The following is an 18,938-nucleotide window of genomic DNA, read 5'->3' on the forward strand; positions in this document are numbered from 1 at the left end:
TCTGCTGCAGAAGGCCCTTATGTGAACTTTACATTTCATCACATGGGATTTTAAAAAGATGTACTCATGAATCAAGATGCAAAAAAATTAATAATGTTTCCTGTATTATCAAGAACATTGTTCAGTGAAACTGGCATTTCCGTTCTTGTGAGTGCGTGGTGGTGAAGGGTACAAGTACAGTCTAGTTTGGCGTTCCTGCCATGACACGTGCTTAGGTGCCAGGAGTTTTATGCACCACTGTTTGGCACTCTTGGTGCAGTTATCAACACAGCAAAAGGATAACAGTTAATATCACTGGAAAAATAGTTTTGACCTTGCAGACCCCCAGGGGTCTATAGACTTGAAAATCCATAGACTTTGAAAATTGTTGCTCTACCTCTCAATATGCGCTGCCAGAGGAAGGAGGGAGGGGCTGTTATAGCCTGTCATTAATATCACTTGCCGAGAGATGGGGGTCAAGACCCCCTGTGCCCCAAACCCTTCACCCCATGTGTTATTCCCCACTGCCACACCCTTTTCTGGTTCTCCACAGAAAGCCTCCTTAAAGATCCACGGTCCCCCTCATGCTGGAGCCAACTAAACAGCTCAGGGGATCCCAGCTGGAAGCACCCACTCTACCTCCCATCTCTGCTAAGGTTTATTACCTAAGCCCAACACTTAGGATAAAGACAAGGCTACAAGAACTAAGTGCCTTGTGAGGTGAGGAATGCAAGAGAAGCTATCTGGCAGAGAATAAAAAGCCCCTTCACAGGGACTGCAAGAATCATCCTTGGGATCCCCGCCACCATCACCACCCAGGGGCCGAATCTTACTCTTCTCTGGCCTCAGCTTAGACCCCACTTCCTCCCTCCGCCCCCCACAAACCCTGTGTGTACTCCCCCGGTGCCCTTCTTGTGGCCTCAACTGATTTTCTCCACTACAGGGTACATTCCTAAAAGGCAACAGCCCTTTTCTGTCTCATTCATCCACTCTCAGAGTTCAAAGTACAGGGGGGCTGTGTTTATGCACTCTTTTTTTTGGTGGATGCCCTCAGATGGGGCAGGCCTCTCCAGCCACCACTGCCCCCTACCACATCCTATCTTCTCAAGAACACATCCCTCATCGACCTGTCTGGGCCCCAACAGGACTGGAATTTGCCTATCACATTGAATCGCCACCCAGAGTAGGCCCTCAGTCAGCATGGGTCGGAAGGGTGATTCTTCTCTTTCCAGGTTGGGTAAAGCACAGAGCATGATGGGAGTTGGCACCTCTTTAACAGGCCACTGCTCACTGACCGTGGCCCCCAGGACTGCCTTTGTCATAGGAGTCCTGCTGTGTGCAGTGCATGCCAGCATTTTCTGTCTCACCAGGGAGAGTGTGGTGTTCTAGAGGGTAGGGTCCCGTCTCTTTTTCTACTCTTTCCCTCCATCCCTGGCCTAATGCTCTCTTGCCTCTCCCACCCCAAATCCAACCACTTCATCAGGTTACAGTCAGCCTAGACACCTGGGTAGGTAGAAGAGCATCTGCTCATAAAGAAGGTAATGCTCTCTCCAGCAGGAGGCCTCCGTTCCTGGAAGATTAAATCTTATGGGAAACAGGGAAGGGTACAGTCTGAGTGTGAGGAAGTGCTAGGGGCAGGGAAATTATGCTAGGCTGGGACCAGATTGTGAAGGACCCTCAAGGCCATGTTAAAGAATACGGAACTCTTGCTACAGACATTGGGGTGTCCCAACCCTCCCCTTTTCCCTTGATCACAAAGAAGCCTCCAGTGCCTGCCTTTGAGACTCTGCAGGGGGCTCTCCTGATTGGGTGGCCACAGTGTGACCAGTGTCTGAGAGGAGGAGCAGGTCTGAGCAGCAGACAACCCCTGACTCCACCCACCTTTGCCAAAACATGTTCTCCAACTTGAGCTGGTCAGACTAGATTGGGTGGGAACCGCAGGGATCAGAGGATTAGCACATGGGTCCCAGCCTTGAATGAAGCACATTCCACAGTCAAGTAAACAGGGTGCGGTGTACCCAACCCCAGCCCAGCTCCTTGTGCTGAGGTCTGTGTGCTGTGTGGGTGTGTTGCAAGTGTAAGAGCATACTGTGTGCCCGCCCAGGACCCGATATTCTTAACAAGCTGTGCCCTCTAGGAGACCTCCGTGGTACTTCCTTCCAGAACTTCCTCTGTTCCTGTCTCCTCACTAGGATCTGCTTGCATTCTGCAGATGACTCACCCTTTCAGCATCATCTCTCAAACTGGAGGAAGAAATGAGAAAAGGGGTCAGGGGAGATTCCATTAGGACCTGGAAGCTTGTCCTGATCCTGACCCTGGTCTGGAGTCACCTTGCTGCATTACTCAGGGCAGGGAGCAGCCTTCAAGCAAGTGGCCTAGACTTCTGGAACAACTGCAGGAGAACCTGGTATCATGGGAAAATACCCCAAACTACGGAATTCACCTTTTTTTTTTTTTTTTTTTTTTTTTGCCGAATGTAGAAGTAACATATATTCTATGTAAGAAAAAGTCTTAAAAATTCCAAAAATAAGGAGCACTTTATTTATTTTTTAAGATTTATTTATTTAAGAGAGAGAGTGGGGGGGGCGGGAAGAGCAGGAGAGGGAGACAAGCAGACACCTCACTGAGCAGGGAGCCCAATGTGGGTCTCGATCTCATGACCCTAAGATCATAACCTGAGCCAAAATCAAGAGTCAGAGGCTTAACTGACTGAGCTACCCAGACATCCCTCATCTGACTCATCTTGTGATACAAGTGCAGATGTTAGAATCAGAAAGATTCTAACCGTTCCACCGTTTCATAATTGTGTGGCCTTGAGCATATTATTTGACTCTGATCCTCATTTGCCTCAATATATAATGGAGATAAAATGGGGTCTGCTCTTAAAGATGTTGAGATGTTGTGAATAAGATAACATAGGTCAAGTCTTAACAGTGCTGGGCATACTGTAGCTAGTGTTTATTACTGAATTCAATTTCTGGGCCCATGTTATGGAATTAATGCCACACGGCCAAACTGCTTTCCAGAAACATGGAGCAATTCACATGACTGCACACGGCATATGGCACCTTTCATGGCATCTTCTCTAGCAAGGAGTTTGGATTTTTCCATCTTAGCCCAATCTGCTTTCTAAAGATTACATGGGCCCTAGACAAACTCACCTTGAAGTTCAACCAAAAGTCATTTTTCTTCTCAGTCTCAGCATCCAGCATAGAACTGAACTTGTCACCTCTCCTGGGTTGCAGAGGATGAAGCTAAGCCATATGGCATGAGATACAGAGTCACAGCACTAAAGCATGAGAGTGTCAATATAGAAGTTTCAGAAGGCGTCTTCCATGCAGCTGAATGATGAAATAGGAGACTAAGAAAGGGAGAATAGCCTCCAACAGGCGTCTTCCCATCTGCTTTCACCCTCAGCTCCATCTAACATATACTCCCAGAAGTGAAGGCACAAAAGCTGCTTGGTGGTCAACTTGCTCCAGAAGAGGTTCAGAGCAGTGAAGTGGCTTGCCCAAGGGCACACAACTGGCAAGTGCCACTGAGAGCATCAAGACTACACGGAAACCTAAGATTCTCCTCACAGTCAGCAAATCTTGTCTACAAGTGTACAGCTCCATTTGTGTTTGCCCTCTTAGCTCCACTTACAACTTCACCAGGAACATCAGGGTGGATGATGATAGGAGTAGAAGACAGCACAGGCTTGCTGGGGGTTCTGAAAGCCCAAATCTGTAGCCTGTGCAAAAGTCAGTTGTGAGAAGAGACGGGACCATCTGGGCAGGTGACGTTTGGTGCCATGGGCCAGAAGGGCTCCTGTGGTCCAGCTGGGGGCTCCAGGGCCTGAAGGGAGGCTCCTCCCTTTTCTGCACCATAGTTTTTTTCTTTTTAAGATTTTATTTATTTATTCATTCATGAGAAAGAGAGAGAGAGAGAGAGGCAGAGACACAGGCAGAGGAAGAAGCAGGCTCCATGCAGGGAGCCCGACATGGGACTTGATCCCAGGCCTCCAGGGTCACACCCTGGGCTGAAGGCAGCACTAAACCACTGAGTCACCCAGGCTGCCCTGCACCATAGTTTTTTATTTTTCTCTACGTATGGAAATCCCCCAGGAAGAGCCAGTTACTTGGACATTGTGTTTAATGAGAAAGAGGGGAAAGGGTATGCTTTCAAAGCACTCAACAAACCAGAAGTCATTGTTGTAACAGTTTTATTCAAGTCTGTGTGTGCTCTGGTGGTGGGACCAGGCTGAATCAGCATTACACTGTAATACGGTAAGAGGTTTAGCCATTGAACCAAGCCTGCTTGGCATCCCTAGTTAACAATTTACAGTACCTTGAAAAAAAAAAGCCAAAGAAAAGAACCTGGTAAGTTTTCTTCAGGACTTTTCTATTTTTAAATATTGTTGACAAATTACAATAACTTAAATCCCAAAGCAAAATGGGAATTCAAGGACACAGGGTCAGGACATATGGACAAGACACTGGGGCAGGGAAGGCCTAGGGATAAAGACCAGTAGCTCATTACAGAGAACAAAAACGAACACATATGTGAACTTTCACTTTACCTGGACTCAAAGGCTCTAACAAGGAGAAAAAATCCCAAAGAAAGCATTTCTGCAAACCAAGTAAAACCTTTTTCCTTAAACCTCCAGAAGATAGTTTAAATCTGTGTGCAAGCATGTGAGTGTGTAAGCGAGTGGGCGTGCGCGTCTGTGTGTGTGTTTAGGATGGACAGTGAGGAAAACTAGAGAAAGTTGACGAGTTCATCACCTCCCTTCTTTGCTCCAAATGGGTGCCAAGGGCATGCAACTCAATACAATGGCTCTTCTCTACCCCAGCTGCAGTGGTGAGCTAAAGACCCAGGGCAAGGCTACAGGCAGGGGTTGCATGGGGAGCCACAGGCAGTAAGAATCAGGATGACCAGTCCTCCTGGCTCCAAAGTAAGGAAACCTTCAGAACAACGAATGCTAGGGCTCCCTGAGCAGCCTAGGGAGGCCAGGGTGCTTCCAGGGCCCAAGACCAGAAACGAACAAAGGAGGGGGCTGCTGTTAGTATCTCATCAGGATAAATGGAAAATAGTTAACAGTCTAAGGAGTTGAGGAGAGGCTCACCTGGCCTGCACAGCCAACCAGGAAGGAGCCCAGAGCTGGGTCAGGTTAATTAGGCACCTGAATCCTGTTACTTAGCCAGGACTCCAGTCTCTGCATCCTGCCTTCAAACGCCAGTGCTTGAGATGGCGAATGTCCAGGTGAAGCCAGGAAGGTGCTAGGGCCTGAGGACTCCCAGAAGCAGCAGTGGGTTTTCCTTTCTAATGTGGATTTTCACTAATTAGGATTCCTAATCTAAGAAAGCGATGGTTTGTCTGAAAGAAGAGAGCATTGGGAATGTGTTCCTAGGAATAAATGCAGCTTGACAAGAAGTCATCCTCATGCCTGAAGTCAAGGAGAGAGGCAGGTGGCCTTGTAGGTTGAACCATAGGAAACTGCCAATATTCAACTGGTTTTGACTTAACCACACACACACACACACACACACACACACACACACACACACACACTTTTCTCCACAAAGGGAAGCCATCTAGCAAGGTGAGGCTCATCAGTGCTGGACCTTGGGTTCCAGGATCATCATACATTTTAAAGTTAAAGGGCTTCGTGCTTCAGGTAGGGAAGATAGCATCCTCAGTTCCTGGTTGGGCTCAGAGGTTCAGAGAGGGGAAGAAACATTTGTAACTTCATACAACTAGTACGTAGGCAGCTCAGGTCACCACTTTCCTGCCACTCCCACCACCATGGTCGCTTATGGTCACAATGTGCTTCAAGCTGCTCTCACCTCTGACCCAGGTCCACAGTCTCTGGCAAAACTTTCAGGAAAAGCCTGGCACTCAGAAAGGGCAACATCTGCTGCTTCCCCCGATCCTTCAAGAGGCAATGGAGTGTTTCTAACCTGCCTGAGGGTGGGCCCTCACATACCTGGGTCAAAAGCATAGGCTTGATTTGAACTCACGAGGAAGAGGTCAAAGCTCCCTGAAACGTACCACTCACAGCCATCCGGCATTCAGAGTCCGCTGTTCTGTGCTTTTGTTAAAAGCGAGCTTGAAGAGTCACTGATGCTCAGGAGGTGTCTCCCTCCTTGTGGGGGGACAGGCGGTGGGGAGGTGCCCTCCAGTGTGGGGACTGAAGAACAAGAGTGTTGACACAAGCCACACCTAGGTGCCCTTGGGGTGTCTTATGGTGTCCCTGAGCATCCGTGGTCTGAGGGAAAGGGGCCCTTGTCAGGAACCTCACACCAGGACATAGGTCTCAAGGGCCAGCAGACCTTCTCACCAAAATTCTTCCAGGAATTGGCCTGATTCCAGACTCTAAACAAAGCAGACTCTGGGAATGACTCCTAAAAAATGTGAGACCCCAAAATGTCATCCTGGTGCCGCCTCCACACTTCCCCATCTCCTGGTTCTTCCTTCCTAAGACACTAGTGGTGAGGACCAGCCTGACAAGGTAGGTGGGGGAAAGGATGCTAATGAACACCAGGTGCTACATAAATGCAGAAATGCATGTGCCTGACCACAGCCCCCATGAGTCCTGCTAAGCCAACCCCAAATCACTACTCTTCCAGAAACCAAAGGAAGAAACGGTAGGCAAATCTCTTAGAGGCAAAAGTGGTGAGAACCACACTGTTAATTCAGCAATTCATCCAAATGGCCAGCAGGGAGCCGCGTGCTTCACTGACCCGCTCTGATACATGTTCTCGTTGCCCTTGACAGGGAAGCAGGTTATGGTTGCTTTTACAGGAAAGAAACCTGAGAGGAGCTAAAAGAGGAGTCCGAGGCCAGAGAGCAAAGCAGAAGGTGGAATAGGGCCGTCCTGTTCAGGTCTCAAGAGCTTGGTGCCCGCCTCAGCAGCCAGTCCAAGCAGCTTTTCAATTTCTCTTCCCTTGAATTTCTTCTTTAAGCATTTCCTTTTCTCCACCAGCAAGTATATCAGAAGGACAATGATGCCATTTTGTAAAGGTCACACTATTCTGAGTTGACAAATTGTAAGGTATCATCACTGCCACCTTCATCATTACTACCAGACCCTTAGATTTCTAAAGGATGTGGAGTGAAGAGCATCCACCAAAGCCTCTTAGAAATAACGCACGGGGATGATGGGGATATCCACTCAACCCCTGGCAGTGGCCTGGATCCCCAAGGGGGTAAACAGAGGATAATCCTGTTTAGAATCAGTAGAAGGAGATGAAGGTTCCAGGAGGAAGAGCAGAGAGCAGTATCTTCCAGGTAGTGAGCACCTGCCGAGAGGAAAGGGCAGTGTTCCCAAGGGAAGAGGAGGGAAGAGACCAGGAGAGAAATGCTGGCTGACACCAATGTAGGACCTGATCCCAGCTTCAAGACTTGCTCCTGATCATGACCACAGAGACCAGGGAGCAGAAGTGCATAGGAAGCAACTCAAAGCCATTACCATACAGGATCCTTATCCAACCAAGCCTCACTTCACAGAGGCAGAGAGTGTGGCAGGCAGGGGCCCACCAGAGACGGGGTTTGGGGCAGCTGAGGAAGATCTCTTGTTTTCATGCGAGCTCACAGAAGCAGCTTCACTAACCCCGTTCTGCCTCTTGCAGGTGCAATTTTACCCTTAGCCGACCCAGGCTTCCCTTGTCTTCCCTCTGGATGGAAGAGTAAGAAATGGGTTCAACCTCTCAATGCCAAGTGGCCACGATTCAGCACACACTACGACAGTTATACTACCGCTTCCAAAAAAAGGCCGCAGCCTAAAAAAAATAACAAAAAGTAGAAAACGGTCAACTGCATCAGAGCACAGAGCACCGTCCAGAGCCAGCACAGTTTGGATTGGGCTGAATGTGGAGCCATTCAGTGGAGCCAACGGTTTTCAGATGTGTTAGTGACTTAGGAACTGGGGCTATGGAGAGGCCAGGGAAGGGCACAGAACAGACCATCTGCGGCCCTCTCCCCATCAAGAGTGAAAGGGAGTCACTTGGTTGGCTGGAACTGTGGATAGGATTCACATTGTTTCCCCTTCTAGCCAAGGGGTGAGGGGATGAAGGCAAAAATCATCTCTTACAGTCTTCACTGAACAAAGCAAAGGAGAGATGAGACACAACAGCAAAGTCCCAGGCAACGACAAACTAAGAGTGCCTCCCACCCAAGATGGGCGAGGGGATGCTTGAACCAAAGTGCCAGTGAGCTCATAAAACAAGGAGCAATTGGAAACCAAGGTCACCCCTTTATTCATTCCCAGGTTGGGACTTTATCAGTTACAGAGAGAGAGAGAGAGAGCGAGCAGTGACCATACGTATCACCGGAGCCAGCTCTATTGCTCTCCCCATTCCAGCATCCAGGCAGCAAACACAGGGAGCCTGCAAGGGTCCTACAACATCCCCAGGGAAATACTCCACAATACAGGACACTGAAGCAACATTTGGAGAGTTTGTAGGCTAGAGGAGCATGACCTAAGGCTCTGCTCCCAATCAAGTTTATGTGTGTCCCACACAAAGACTGAGGAGGCCTCAGGGTAAGTGGAAGAGTGAAGGTGCACAGGAGAAAGCTGCAGAAGCAATTCAACATTCAAGTTAAAGAAACAAATTCCAGAAAACTCAGGATTGGCCTCTGCTCTCCTTCCTACCCTGCTGAGGGTCCAGAGCCCAGCATCAGGGGCCACCTGCACACAGAGGCAAGAGGCAAGAGGCCATGGTCAGTAGGCAGTGCCCAGGGCTCAAACCTTACATGTCAGGGGCTTACAAACATCATCGCCTCACCATATCCATTTGCGGCAGGTACCACTAAGGCTCCGTTTTGCCTCAAGGGCATCCCACAATGGATGGCCTGGCTGAGAAATCCCCACAGTTCTAGCTCCCAGTGTCCGGGAGCCGCCCACCCCAACACCACCAGTATGCTATTTTGGTGCAGTGCAAAGTCTCTAGCAACCAAATACATAACCCAAAGTCCACCAATTGTAGGGATTGGAGGGGAAAGACCAAGGGGAGGGCATAACACATAAAGATCGGGTAACAAAATGGACAAACACAGGGACTTCGTCTCTGGCTTCAGAACTGGCACCAGTAAGTGAGTCTCCCAAGAAACGATCCCTGGGATGAGCACGTTGGTAGCAGAAACTGGTCTGGCCGTGTCCAGACCCCAGGTAGGAGATGGGTGCCACCAACGGGTGCTGGTTTCTGCCTTTATTTGCATGTTTCCAAAAGGAACCAGGACAGACTCTGTTACCCTCTTGGCTGCAACTTGACTGTTTTTCCTAACCCCTTCTCCCCCTCCCCAGCTCTCACTGAGGCAGGTCCCCATGAGGCTCAAATAAATAAAGGGGGGGGGGGCGGGGCACCTGGAAGTGCAAGCAGGGATGTGCCAGGTCCAGCAACAGATGCATCCCACACCGGGGCACCTTGCCTTCTGTCCTCCAGCTGGCATGTAAGGGCTTAGGACACAGAAAAGCTCCTATCTCCCATGAATGGGATTCTAATTCATGGGTGTTGGGGAAGAACGTGGAAGAGGAGCAAAATCAATCACGGGACATCCAATACTGGTGTTTGGGAAGGCTGAACGCAGGGCTAACGAAAGGACTCCAGGACAGGCTCTGGGCTTACCCAGGGGGCTGAGGAGAGGGAGCAGCAGACAGATTTGGCTGAGTGACCCTGCAGAGTCACCCTAAAGGCGAGGAAGACTGTGGAGGGTGGGGGACATGCACGCACCCCACCCTCCCCTACACAGCCAGAGCCGGTGGCCACAGCCCCTTCCGGGGCACATGGGTGGAAAGGCCCTGCAGGGCAGGGGACCCTCTAAAGCGGTCCTGCTTCCACCCCTCCCATCTTCAAAGTGCATTATCAGTGCAAGAAGTAGGGCTGGATTTCAGGGGGTCCAACTCTGAGAAAGGGCTGTGCCAGCCAGCTCCCCCTAACTCCTGCTTTCCCCCTTGCCCGCCCCCGACCCTTTTCACGCTAGGACCAGAACTCTTGCTGAATCTCATAAGGGGCAGGCCTGTGTGTGTTCAGTTCAGCTCTGCACAGCGGAACAGTGCTGTCCTGACTCTGGCCTTCTGCGTCCAGATCCAGAAGCGTCCGCTCGGCAGGGGGCAGCGGTCCTGCCTGGAATGGGAGCAGGGCTGGAAGTCCAGGCCGTTCCTCCACAGTGCTGCTGCTGCTAGCAAAGCACGAGTCCAGGTTGCTGGGCGTTTCGGTGCTGGAGCTGTTGGCCGGGGAGGCGCTGCGGGCGTGGCTGGGAGACACGAACCACCAAGGGTCCAGCCGTTGCCGGTTGGCAGAGGGACGTGGCCGAGGCAGAAACTCTAGGGTCTTGGGTCTCTCCAAGGTGGAGTCCTGCTGTGTGTTCCAGCGCCTTGGGGTTGGGGGAAAGACCACATTGGGGTCAGGCAGACGGGGGAATTCACCTGGGTCTCGGCTGGGGCTGGGGGTTTTCAACGTTCCTGGTCAAAGAGACAAAGAGAGAGGCATCAGATGACGGCACCACATTGCTGAGCCAGATATACGCTGCCCCCTCCCCACATTTGCCACACCCCTGTTCATTGGGCTAAACTGAGTGACAAATATTTAATGAGCACCTACTATGTGCAGTGTAGTGTGCTGTCAGGCCCTGGGGATACAGTAGTGAACTAGAAGGCCATGAGCACTGTATCTGATAATAAAATAATAATGTGACATATGGGGGTCACATCTATAGTGAAAAAAACTTAAGGCACAGCTACGACCCACAGGCCACCCTGTGTTTGTAAATAAAGTTTTATGGTAACACAGCCACACCTATTGCCTGCTCTCCCACTAGAGCAGCAGTGTGGAGTAGTTACCATAGAGACCAGACGACCCACAAAGCCTAAAATATTTACTATCTGGCCCTTTACCAAGAAAGTTTGCTGACACATGACTTAAGGAAGGGTCTGTTCATTCCCAGTTTATTCAGGGAATAAACATGTAAGGCAAGAACAAATCTAAGTATCACAAATATGAAGATGACTTATAAGGTCTCTTCCCAAAGAGGACACATATCTCAGGACAACAACAAAAATCTAAAGAGGGGCGGAGCATGCTGGAAGGAAAAATACAATGTCATTTATACTCAAATATCACTGAAATCTCAATTGCCATCTCGTTGTCTTCTACTGGGTGAGAGGGGTTTCAGAGTCAGACTTAGGTCTCTAGGGAGCAAGGTCTGGTGGTGGAAAGACCTAGGACATGTATGCCCAGGTGGCTCCGTGTCAGATGGAGAAGGCAAGCCTATGCCCAGGCACAGCCTTGTAGCTGGACACCTCTCCACGTCCGGGGAGCCAGGCATGAGTAAGGGATGAGAGATGCAGGGCAGGATGCACAAGGGGAAGCGTGCCCGTGAGTATGTGTGTACTAACACTGTAATGACAGGCAAGGGCGCCCAGCCACGTGGCACCAAATACCCCTCCTAGGTGCAGTATGGCATTCCTTCTAGTAAGTTCAGTCTCCACTTCAGGGAACAGCCCAAGCCAGGCTCCTGCCCCTCCTGTACCCTGAAAGCACTTGCACCGTGTACTGTAAGACCCAGGGCCTGAACATCCCCCAGGCGCCCTGGGTCCCATTCTTCCTAGAACCTGCCTGCTTGTCTTCCTTCACTCCTCAGCAAAGGCCCCGTGAGGCACAGGACAGAGAGAAGGCAGCCAGCCTGGCCACCTCTCCAACCACACAGCAGCACGTCCTCCCAGGGGGGCCGAGTCAGAGGACGAATGGCATCCAGTCTGATATTGCCACTCCAGGGGGAGGCACAAGGGCATGAAAGAGAAAAGAGGAGGAGGACAGCACCCACCTGCTCCAGGGCTGGGGCTCAACCCATTGCTGGAGGGGCTCCTGCTGGCTAGGAGAGCCGCTGGCTTGAGGGCCCCATCTGAGGGAGTCCTCCGGTGACCGCTGGGCTGCGTGGGGGCTGTAAGGGTGACGTGGGTAGGGGTCAGGGACTGGTTGGGGTCTCGCTTGAAGCGTTCCACTCGGACGTTGACCAGGGGGTTGTGGGTGCAAGGGGTCAGGGGCGGGGCCTCGACCGGACTGACAGGCATCTCGTACACCACGATCTCGTCGCTGTCAGAACGCAGCAGGGAGCGGGTGGAGTTGCACTCAGAGATGGAGGAGAGAGAGAGCAGCGTGAGGGAGGCAGAGGGGTCTCCTAGCAACAGCATGGGCTCCTCCTTCTTGAAGAGCTTCCGGGATGGGGGGCTGGTGCTCCGACGAGGACGGCTGGCCCTCTGAAAAAGACCCTCGCGCCTCTTCTTCTCCTCCCGGGCTGGTGGCTCAGGCTCCTCCGGGGGAAGCAGCTGGCACTTGCCAGCTTCCAGCAGGTCAAACCCTAGGCCTGTGGCTGCGAGAACGGCCCCGCAGCCAAGCAGAGCCACCTCACAACGGCGGTGGTGGGTGCCGCCCCGCTTGAGGCTGTTGGTTGGCGTCAGCTGAGGGGTACTGGTGGCTGAGTTGACTGGGGTGGGCTCCTCGTGGACTCCATCGCTGGAGGGGCCCTCCCCATCCTCTCCACGAGGGAATGGGATACAGAGGTAGGACTGGTTGGGTGAATGCTGTAGACGACAATCCCCACTCCTTGGGCCTTCGCTGTCCTCATCCTCTGTGAAGATGAGAGGTAGGGAGGGGAAACAGGAAATGGAGATGAAGCAACCTAGGTAAGAATCTCGTCCTTCTCCTCAACTCTGGGCCTCCTGGCAGATTGTCAGGAACACAAGGTCAAACAGACGCACGGGTGGGATAGGGGATCGGGCATTGAACCCACAGGGCTTTCCTCCTCCACACTCAACTGTGACTGACATGAGGAAATCACTCTCCATTCCAGAGCCTCTCGTCCTGTTTTCAGAAAAGGAAATCTGCTACTTTTCTACTTTTTTTCATAGGGATCCTCAACATAAGAGGTACAGTATGAATGTCCTGGAATAATGGGTAGAACAAAAACATTCCTAATTTGTTTGTACCATCACATTGGAGGGGACCTTGAATTTCTAGAATGATGGCCTAGAGACCTGTCTCAGGACCAGTGTCTTGCAATGGACTGGAATCTCCTCCATAGGTGAAGGTGCATCTACTCCATAAACTGACCTACTATGATGTTGGAAATCTTCAGAGAGAAGAGGACTTGCTTGCTGAGAGAGAGCCTGGAGAAGACCTTACCCATTCAGCAATCACAGGCGACTGGAAAGCTTCCTTAGAGAAAGACATAGTGTCTTCTACCACCATGTCCTGTTTTGCAGACTCCCCACATTAAGATACAAAGGAAAGAGCCCCAGCAAAGGGAAGTGCCTGATTCAAGGTTTCACTGTCCCCATTGTCCTACAGACTATAAATGGCTCCCTGTGAGAGGAGGCCAAGGGCAGGCCCCATGGCAGCAGGAAGAAGAAACTATGATTAGGGAAGGTTAAAAAAAATGGGAGCAGAGAGACCAAAGAGGAAATAGGGTGGGGGCCTGGGAGTTGGGTAAAAAAGGAGACAACCTCCATGAAGTGGTAGTAGGGGTCCTCAAAGAATCCCAGAAGCTTGGCCAAAATTTCCCTAAGGGAACGGAGAGAGTCAGGACAGAGGCAGTGCTTACCTATCTCCATAAGGCTGGTGAACCCCGGCAGTGCTGGGCTACTCCTGGGGCCCTTCCCCAGGTTGGGGGCACTGGACGACCACTGTTTGTATCCATCTACCAGGGACTTGAGGCTGAATAGGAGTAAATGAGGAAACTGTTAGAACAGGTCACTTCCCTTACTCTACCCTTACTTCTACAGGGCTGTGGAAATGTTTCCCCCTGTGTGCTTAATTCTACCAAAGCCCAAGAGCCTTGGGGTACCAGCAATGAACATTACTGAGTCCCCTCGCATGATAAACAGAAGTGCACATGCTCTAGGAAAACAAAAGCAGTGCCATGAACCCACCCCTTCACATGCTGCTATGGAGCTGTGGAAAGATCTAGCAGGCAGGCTGGCAAGAGGAGGGGAAAAAATGAGGACTGCCCAGCACTGGCCAGGGTCTTGCCCAAGCCCATCTTACAGGAGAGGTCATCATTCCAGGACACTGTATACAGCACACTGCTGACATCAGGGACCCTGTAATGCCAGGCAAACCCTGGGCAGACAAGCTAGCAGAGATGGGCCAGGCTATTCCAGTCACACCGTTTCTCAACTCCTTCTAAGCTCATGGCATGCTCAGCCAACTTTCAAAGCCACTTTTTGAAAACAAAAACCAGCCAACAAAGCTGCATCAACCCAGTGCACTTTGGGACAGACCTATGTGGGGAGTACATAGGCTATACTCGAGCCTTTGGTTTGTCTGGGAATGAAGAGGAAAATTCAAGGAGCTTGCTTTCAAATCCCTGTGATGAGCTCACACCCCCAAGCCAGTAACTCTAAGGATCCTGACGGGGTACCCCCCAATCCCCTCATACAAATGGGAGAATCAGAGGCCCAGAAGCACTGGTCTTTTCTTTAATGGACAATAACGAGGGAAGACTGAGGAATCTGTGGGTTATGGTTGCCTTGGAAATACCAGGATTATAATCAGAGGTGGCTTTCATTTTAGGGCCAGAAAAAGCTATTCGAACAAAGCCCACTCTTCCCAGTCCATCCTGAGGGAGAGAGAAGGACCAACTTTTCCTCTCACTTCAGATCGTCGTTTCAAGTGCTATCGGAAATGCCAGCTAATTCAAGTACATTCCAGCACCAGTGGTTCAACCAAAATACACAGCCTGAGATAAGCATGCTACTGGAACCCACAGCCTGGGACTTCTAACTGATAATCTTATCACTTCCAGCTCTGGGTTCATGGGAATCCAGATTAGCAAAATCAAAGCCAGTGCTGCAGATCAAAGGATAAATAGCCCTGTATCGTCTCCCTATAACTAAGGGTGCCAGGAGAATCCCAACAACAGGGGTGGTCAGGGAAATGAGGAAAGGGAAAGTCAGATCAACACAGGAAGTTCCCAGGGTGCACAATGGTACTGCTTTGAAGAAAAACAAGTCAGCACAGCCTTGGCACTAATGAGGCTCGATTCTACAGGGAGTGCTGTGAGAACAAGGAAATGGAAAGGAGACTTATTACAAACACATTCGATGGAAGGGTGAAGATTAGACTCACCCCAGGTGGAAATGTGGAGATTCTGATGGGGTACTTAAACCATTAGCTTTCTCGCGTCTCTGAGGGGATCTTCAATGGATAAAGAAAATCAGTAGGAGGCAACAGTGGGCACATCCAACTCAGCCTCTCCCACATGGGAGCCCTCAATGCTGGTCCAGCTCTGCCACCAGCTGCCCTCCTCTTGCCTGGTCAGCAAAGCCCATACCATGAAGGAATCTTAATGAGGTGGCCCTGCGTGAGCTACCGCAGGCCCAGGACCTGCCCATCTGTGGGATGAAGGTCCCTGAGCAGCCACAGCATAACTGCAGAGGCCGCGTAGATCCACAGATGCCCAAGCTGTCTACGAGCCAGCACGTATGTTTCCTATAAGATATATGCTATTTTTTAAAAGGATGGAGATGCCAAATCCACTTAACATTATTGAGTTCAATATGGCTTTTTGTTGTTACATATTTTCTTCCATTGAGAGTGACTAAAATTAGAAATATTATACAGAGATTCTCAAAACTTTCTGATGTTAAAGAGGTCTTCACTCGAGAATGAATAGAATATACTTCATCTCTTCAATAGGAATTAGGAATCATAAAAAATTAAGTCATATTTTGAACTGCTTCAACAGTTTTGAGGACAAATCTATGCAAGGGGGAAGAAAATGCCAAAGTTAGTATTCTGGAGCATGAAATAAAGTTAATTTACTAGCAAGACAAAAAATATCTATAAATGAAACAGAACCATAGAAACTACTGGGACCCACAGCCAACCTGGCCAGTCCTATCAGGAATCATACGAACATCAGAAATATCAAGAGATTCAGGGTAACTGAGTTTCTCAGACCCACCCCAGGGCTCAGAGGAATTCAAACTGAGGAGCTCTTTTCCCTACAGAACCCACTACAGCAGAGCAGTTGACCATCCCCAGAGGGCTCAGTCACTGAACTCTTGTAGAGCTTAGGCAGCTTGCCCTACATATCTAAATTTCCTAATTTCTTTCTTTTTCTTTCTCGTTCTTTTCTTTCTTTGTCTCTCTCTCTCTTCCTTCCTTTTCCTTTCCTTCCTCTTTCTCTCTTCCTTCCTTTCTCTTTTGTTCTTTCCTCTTTCTGTCTTCCTTCCTTTCTGTCTGCCTTCTTTCCTTCCTTCCCTCCCTCCTTTTTTTCCCCCTATTCCAAGGCATCTAGTTATTTCTAAAGCCTGGCTTCAAAGAGTCAACCTCTTAAGCACTAAACATATTTTCACCTCAGCTCAGATCTGACATGAGAAAACAGATTTTGGACAGGAAATCTTCTTAGCATTCAAAGGAATAACCAGAACCAGGTACAGGTTCAGACACAAGTTCAGGATAATGACTGAAAAGGGAGAGAGCGGTTGATGCTTACTTTCACACTTAGAACAGTCAAGAAACACGATTCTAGATTCTAAGACCAAGAATAAGAATTATAAACTACTACGCTCATACCTTCCGGTATGAAACAGAGACTGCATGAGAAGCATGGAAGAAGCATCAGAGCAGATAGGTACACACGCTTCCTAGGAGCCAGTTAGTCCGGTACGCACTTCCCGAAGATGAACTTAATTAATCCTCACATCAACTCCACTGGGTGGGTGCTGATATGAGCCCCCATTTTATAGATAAGAAGACCTAAATCCATATGGCGAGGCTTGGTGGGGCCAGGATTCACACCCGGGCCGTCTGGGTCAGTGATGACCATCGCCACTACTAACGACACTGCAAGGGACTGGCCTCCAAAGAACCGAGACTTGAGAAAAATTTAACTTGTGAGCCACAGGAATAATGCAAGCATATCTAAGACACAAAGCTGGGTCTTGTGCTTTGCCCAGAGGGGGTGCTCACACCTCAACTCAGTGTGGCTATGAGGGAGGGGCCTAAAAGAAGTCCTGGTGGCCCTGGGTTACATCTGAGGACACTCACTATCAGATTATCATCTACCCCTGCTTCGGAATAAGCTTCCAAGTCAAGAGAGTCCTGAACCCCCTGCTCTTGCTTCTCTTTGCTCAGAGCGGATGTGTCAGAAGAGCCACGTCTAAGTAGAACACCCAGCAGAACTCTTAACATTGGTTACTGTTTGGCCTACTTGCTACTCTGGGTCAGACGCCTCTAGGGGTTGGCAAACTATAACCGAGGGGCTAACTCCTGTCCACCACTTGTGTTTACAGAGTTTTACTGAATGAACATAGCCATGCTCTTCATTTAGGGATTGCCCGCAGTCTACGGCTGCTTTTCGAGCGGAGGAGCTGCAAGAGATACTATGACCCGAAAGCCTAAAATATTTGTTATCTGGACCTTTATAGAAAAAGTATGCTGAGCCTTGTTGGAGAAGGTTCCAGGGAATGAGGACTGGAAAACTGTTGCAAAGATCAAGAAGTCTGTCATTTCTCAGAAAGCAATGAAACACACCACAGAAGAAAAGGATGTCACATCGTAGTTTTAAAGGGGTATACCCATCTTTAAGTGGAAAGAATCTCCCCCATTCTGGCTCTTACCCTTCATCGCCTGAGGCAAGCTCCTTCTGACCAAGTGTACTTGGCCCCCATGTCCGTCCTTTCTTCTTGGGGGCCCTCTTCTCCTCCTCCTCCCCTTCCTCTTTCGGGATGACTGAGCTCCGGCCCCAGGTTTTGCTGCTTTCACCTGGTGTCACTGTGAATAACAAAAGTTGGATGGGATCTGGAAAAAAGATAGACAGAGTCCCCCCAAAACTAGCCTCCACCTCATCAGACAGACATAGACACACACATATGGAGTTGCAGGGAAGAAGTCATGCCTCCTCAAAAACTCTGTGCCCACGTGGAGCCTTCAACTCCTCAGCCACCAATCACTTAGCACTCTCAAAGTACCAAACACGGAAAAACTTCTCAGAGTCTCATAAGACCAGTGCAAAGCTGGAGCTTAGGCCAGCCAGACATCAGAGTTCCAAACACACCTGACTTAAGGAATTCGTTTTGTTGGGTGGAACTGGATTGGGGGTGGGTAGGTAAGGAGGTAGGTCGGAGAGAAAAGAGATAAGGGTTAGGTAAGGGAGACTTGGAAGTGCAGACAGGAATTTTGGTGAGAAAGGAAGACAATGAGGAGCTCAAGACTATGGAGAGGGAAGTCAGGAGTAGGAGGAGAAGGGGAAGGAACAGGCCTAGAGAAATATAACAGGTAAGAGAGGAGGAACATCCTTCTGACATTGGTACCTTACAACAAACACTGAAACCAAATGCTTCAGAGGCTATCCTTACTTCGTGAATGAGCAGATGGTTCCAGACACCAAAAATCAGGGAGCTGAGGGGACTGAGGGAAAATACAGAGCACATGGAGGCTGCCATTGCTTTCAGCCAACTGCGGCCACATGAGAAATGGGAATCCACTGATATGAATGGACTTTTCTAGGATAGCCAGTTTCTGTATTTAAATAAAATCTCTCTAAGTTAGATAAATGCATACACACACACACACACACACACACACACACACGTGTGTGTGTATGTAAATTCTTTTTAATAAACACTGTGGTAAAAATAAAATTGGTCCAGACTTGGCCTCCCACAAAGTATTTATCAAGTTTCCTTAGGACCTACACTTTGAAAACATCCTTCCCTGGGAAGCAGGAACAAAAGAAAAACAATGATGCCCCAAATATGGCAGAGAGCATACAAGGTCTCCAGGCCAGGGTACCAACCAACCCAGGCCAGGCACCAGGGCATCGACATCGCACACCAGTTTCCATATTGCTTTGTAGGTGACAAAAGATCCTGTCAATACCCACAATCCCCTCTGCTGGTATCTAAGAGTAGAAAGTAGAGGAGGCGGTAGTACAAAGCTCATGGGGAGAGACAAGGAGGAGGGCTAAGGGTT

General features: G+C 49.7%; 1 protein-coding gene across 1 annotated transcript in view; it reads right to left on the reverse strand.

Moving 5' to 3' along the window:
• Positions 1 to 4,166: 4,166 nt before the first annotated feature.
• The window catches only part of MAP3K9 (mitogen-activated protein kinase kinase kinase 9), a 74,766-nt gene continuing 59,994 nt past the window's right edge, over positions 4,167 to 18,938 (reverse strand). Inside the window, exons 8-12 of the mRNA XM_038545107.1 lie at positions 17,585 to 17,738; positions 15,087 to 15,155; positions 13,561 to 13,673; positions 11,785 to 12,588; positions 4,167 to 10,423 (exon numbers count right to left, since the gene is read on the reverse strand). Coding sequence (XP_038401035.1) covers positions 9,939 to 10,423; positions 11,785 to 12,588; positions 13,561 to 13,673; positions 15,087 to 15,155; positions 17,585 to 17,738 — 1,625 coding nt within the window. The 3' untranslated portion in view covers positions 4,167 to 9,938. The remainder of the gene's footprint in view (positions 10,424 to 11,784; positions 12,589 to 13,560; positions 13,674 to 15,086; positions 15,156 to 17,584; positions 17,739 to 18,938) is intronic.

Source organism: Canis lupus, chromosome 8 (genome assembly GCF_011100685.1).
Source record: "Canis lupus familiaris isolate Mischka breed German Shepherd chromosome 8, alternate assembly UU_Cfam_GSD_1.0, whole genome shotgun sequence".
In the NCBI taxonomy this organism is placed as follows: domain Eukaryota; kingdom Metazoa; phylum Chordata; class Mammalia; order Carnivora; family Canidae; genus Canis; species Canis lupus.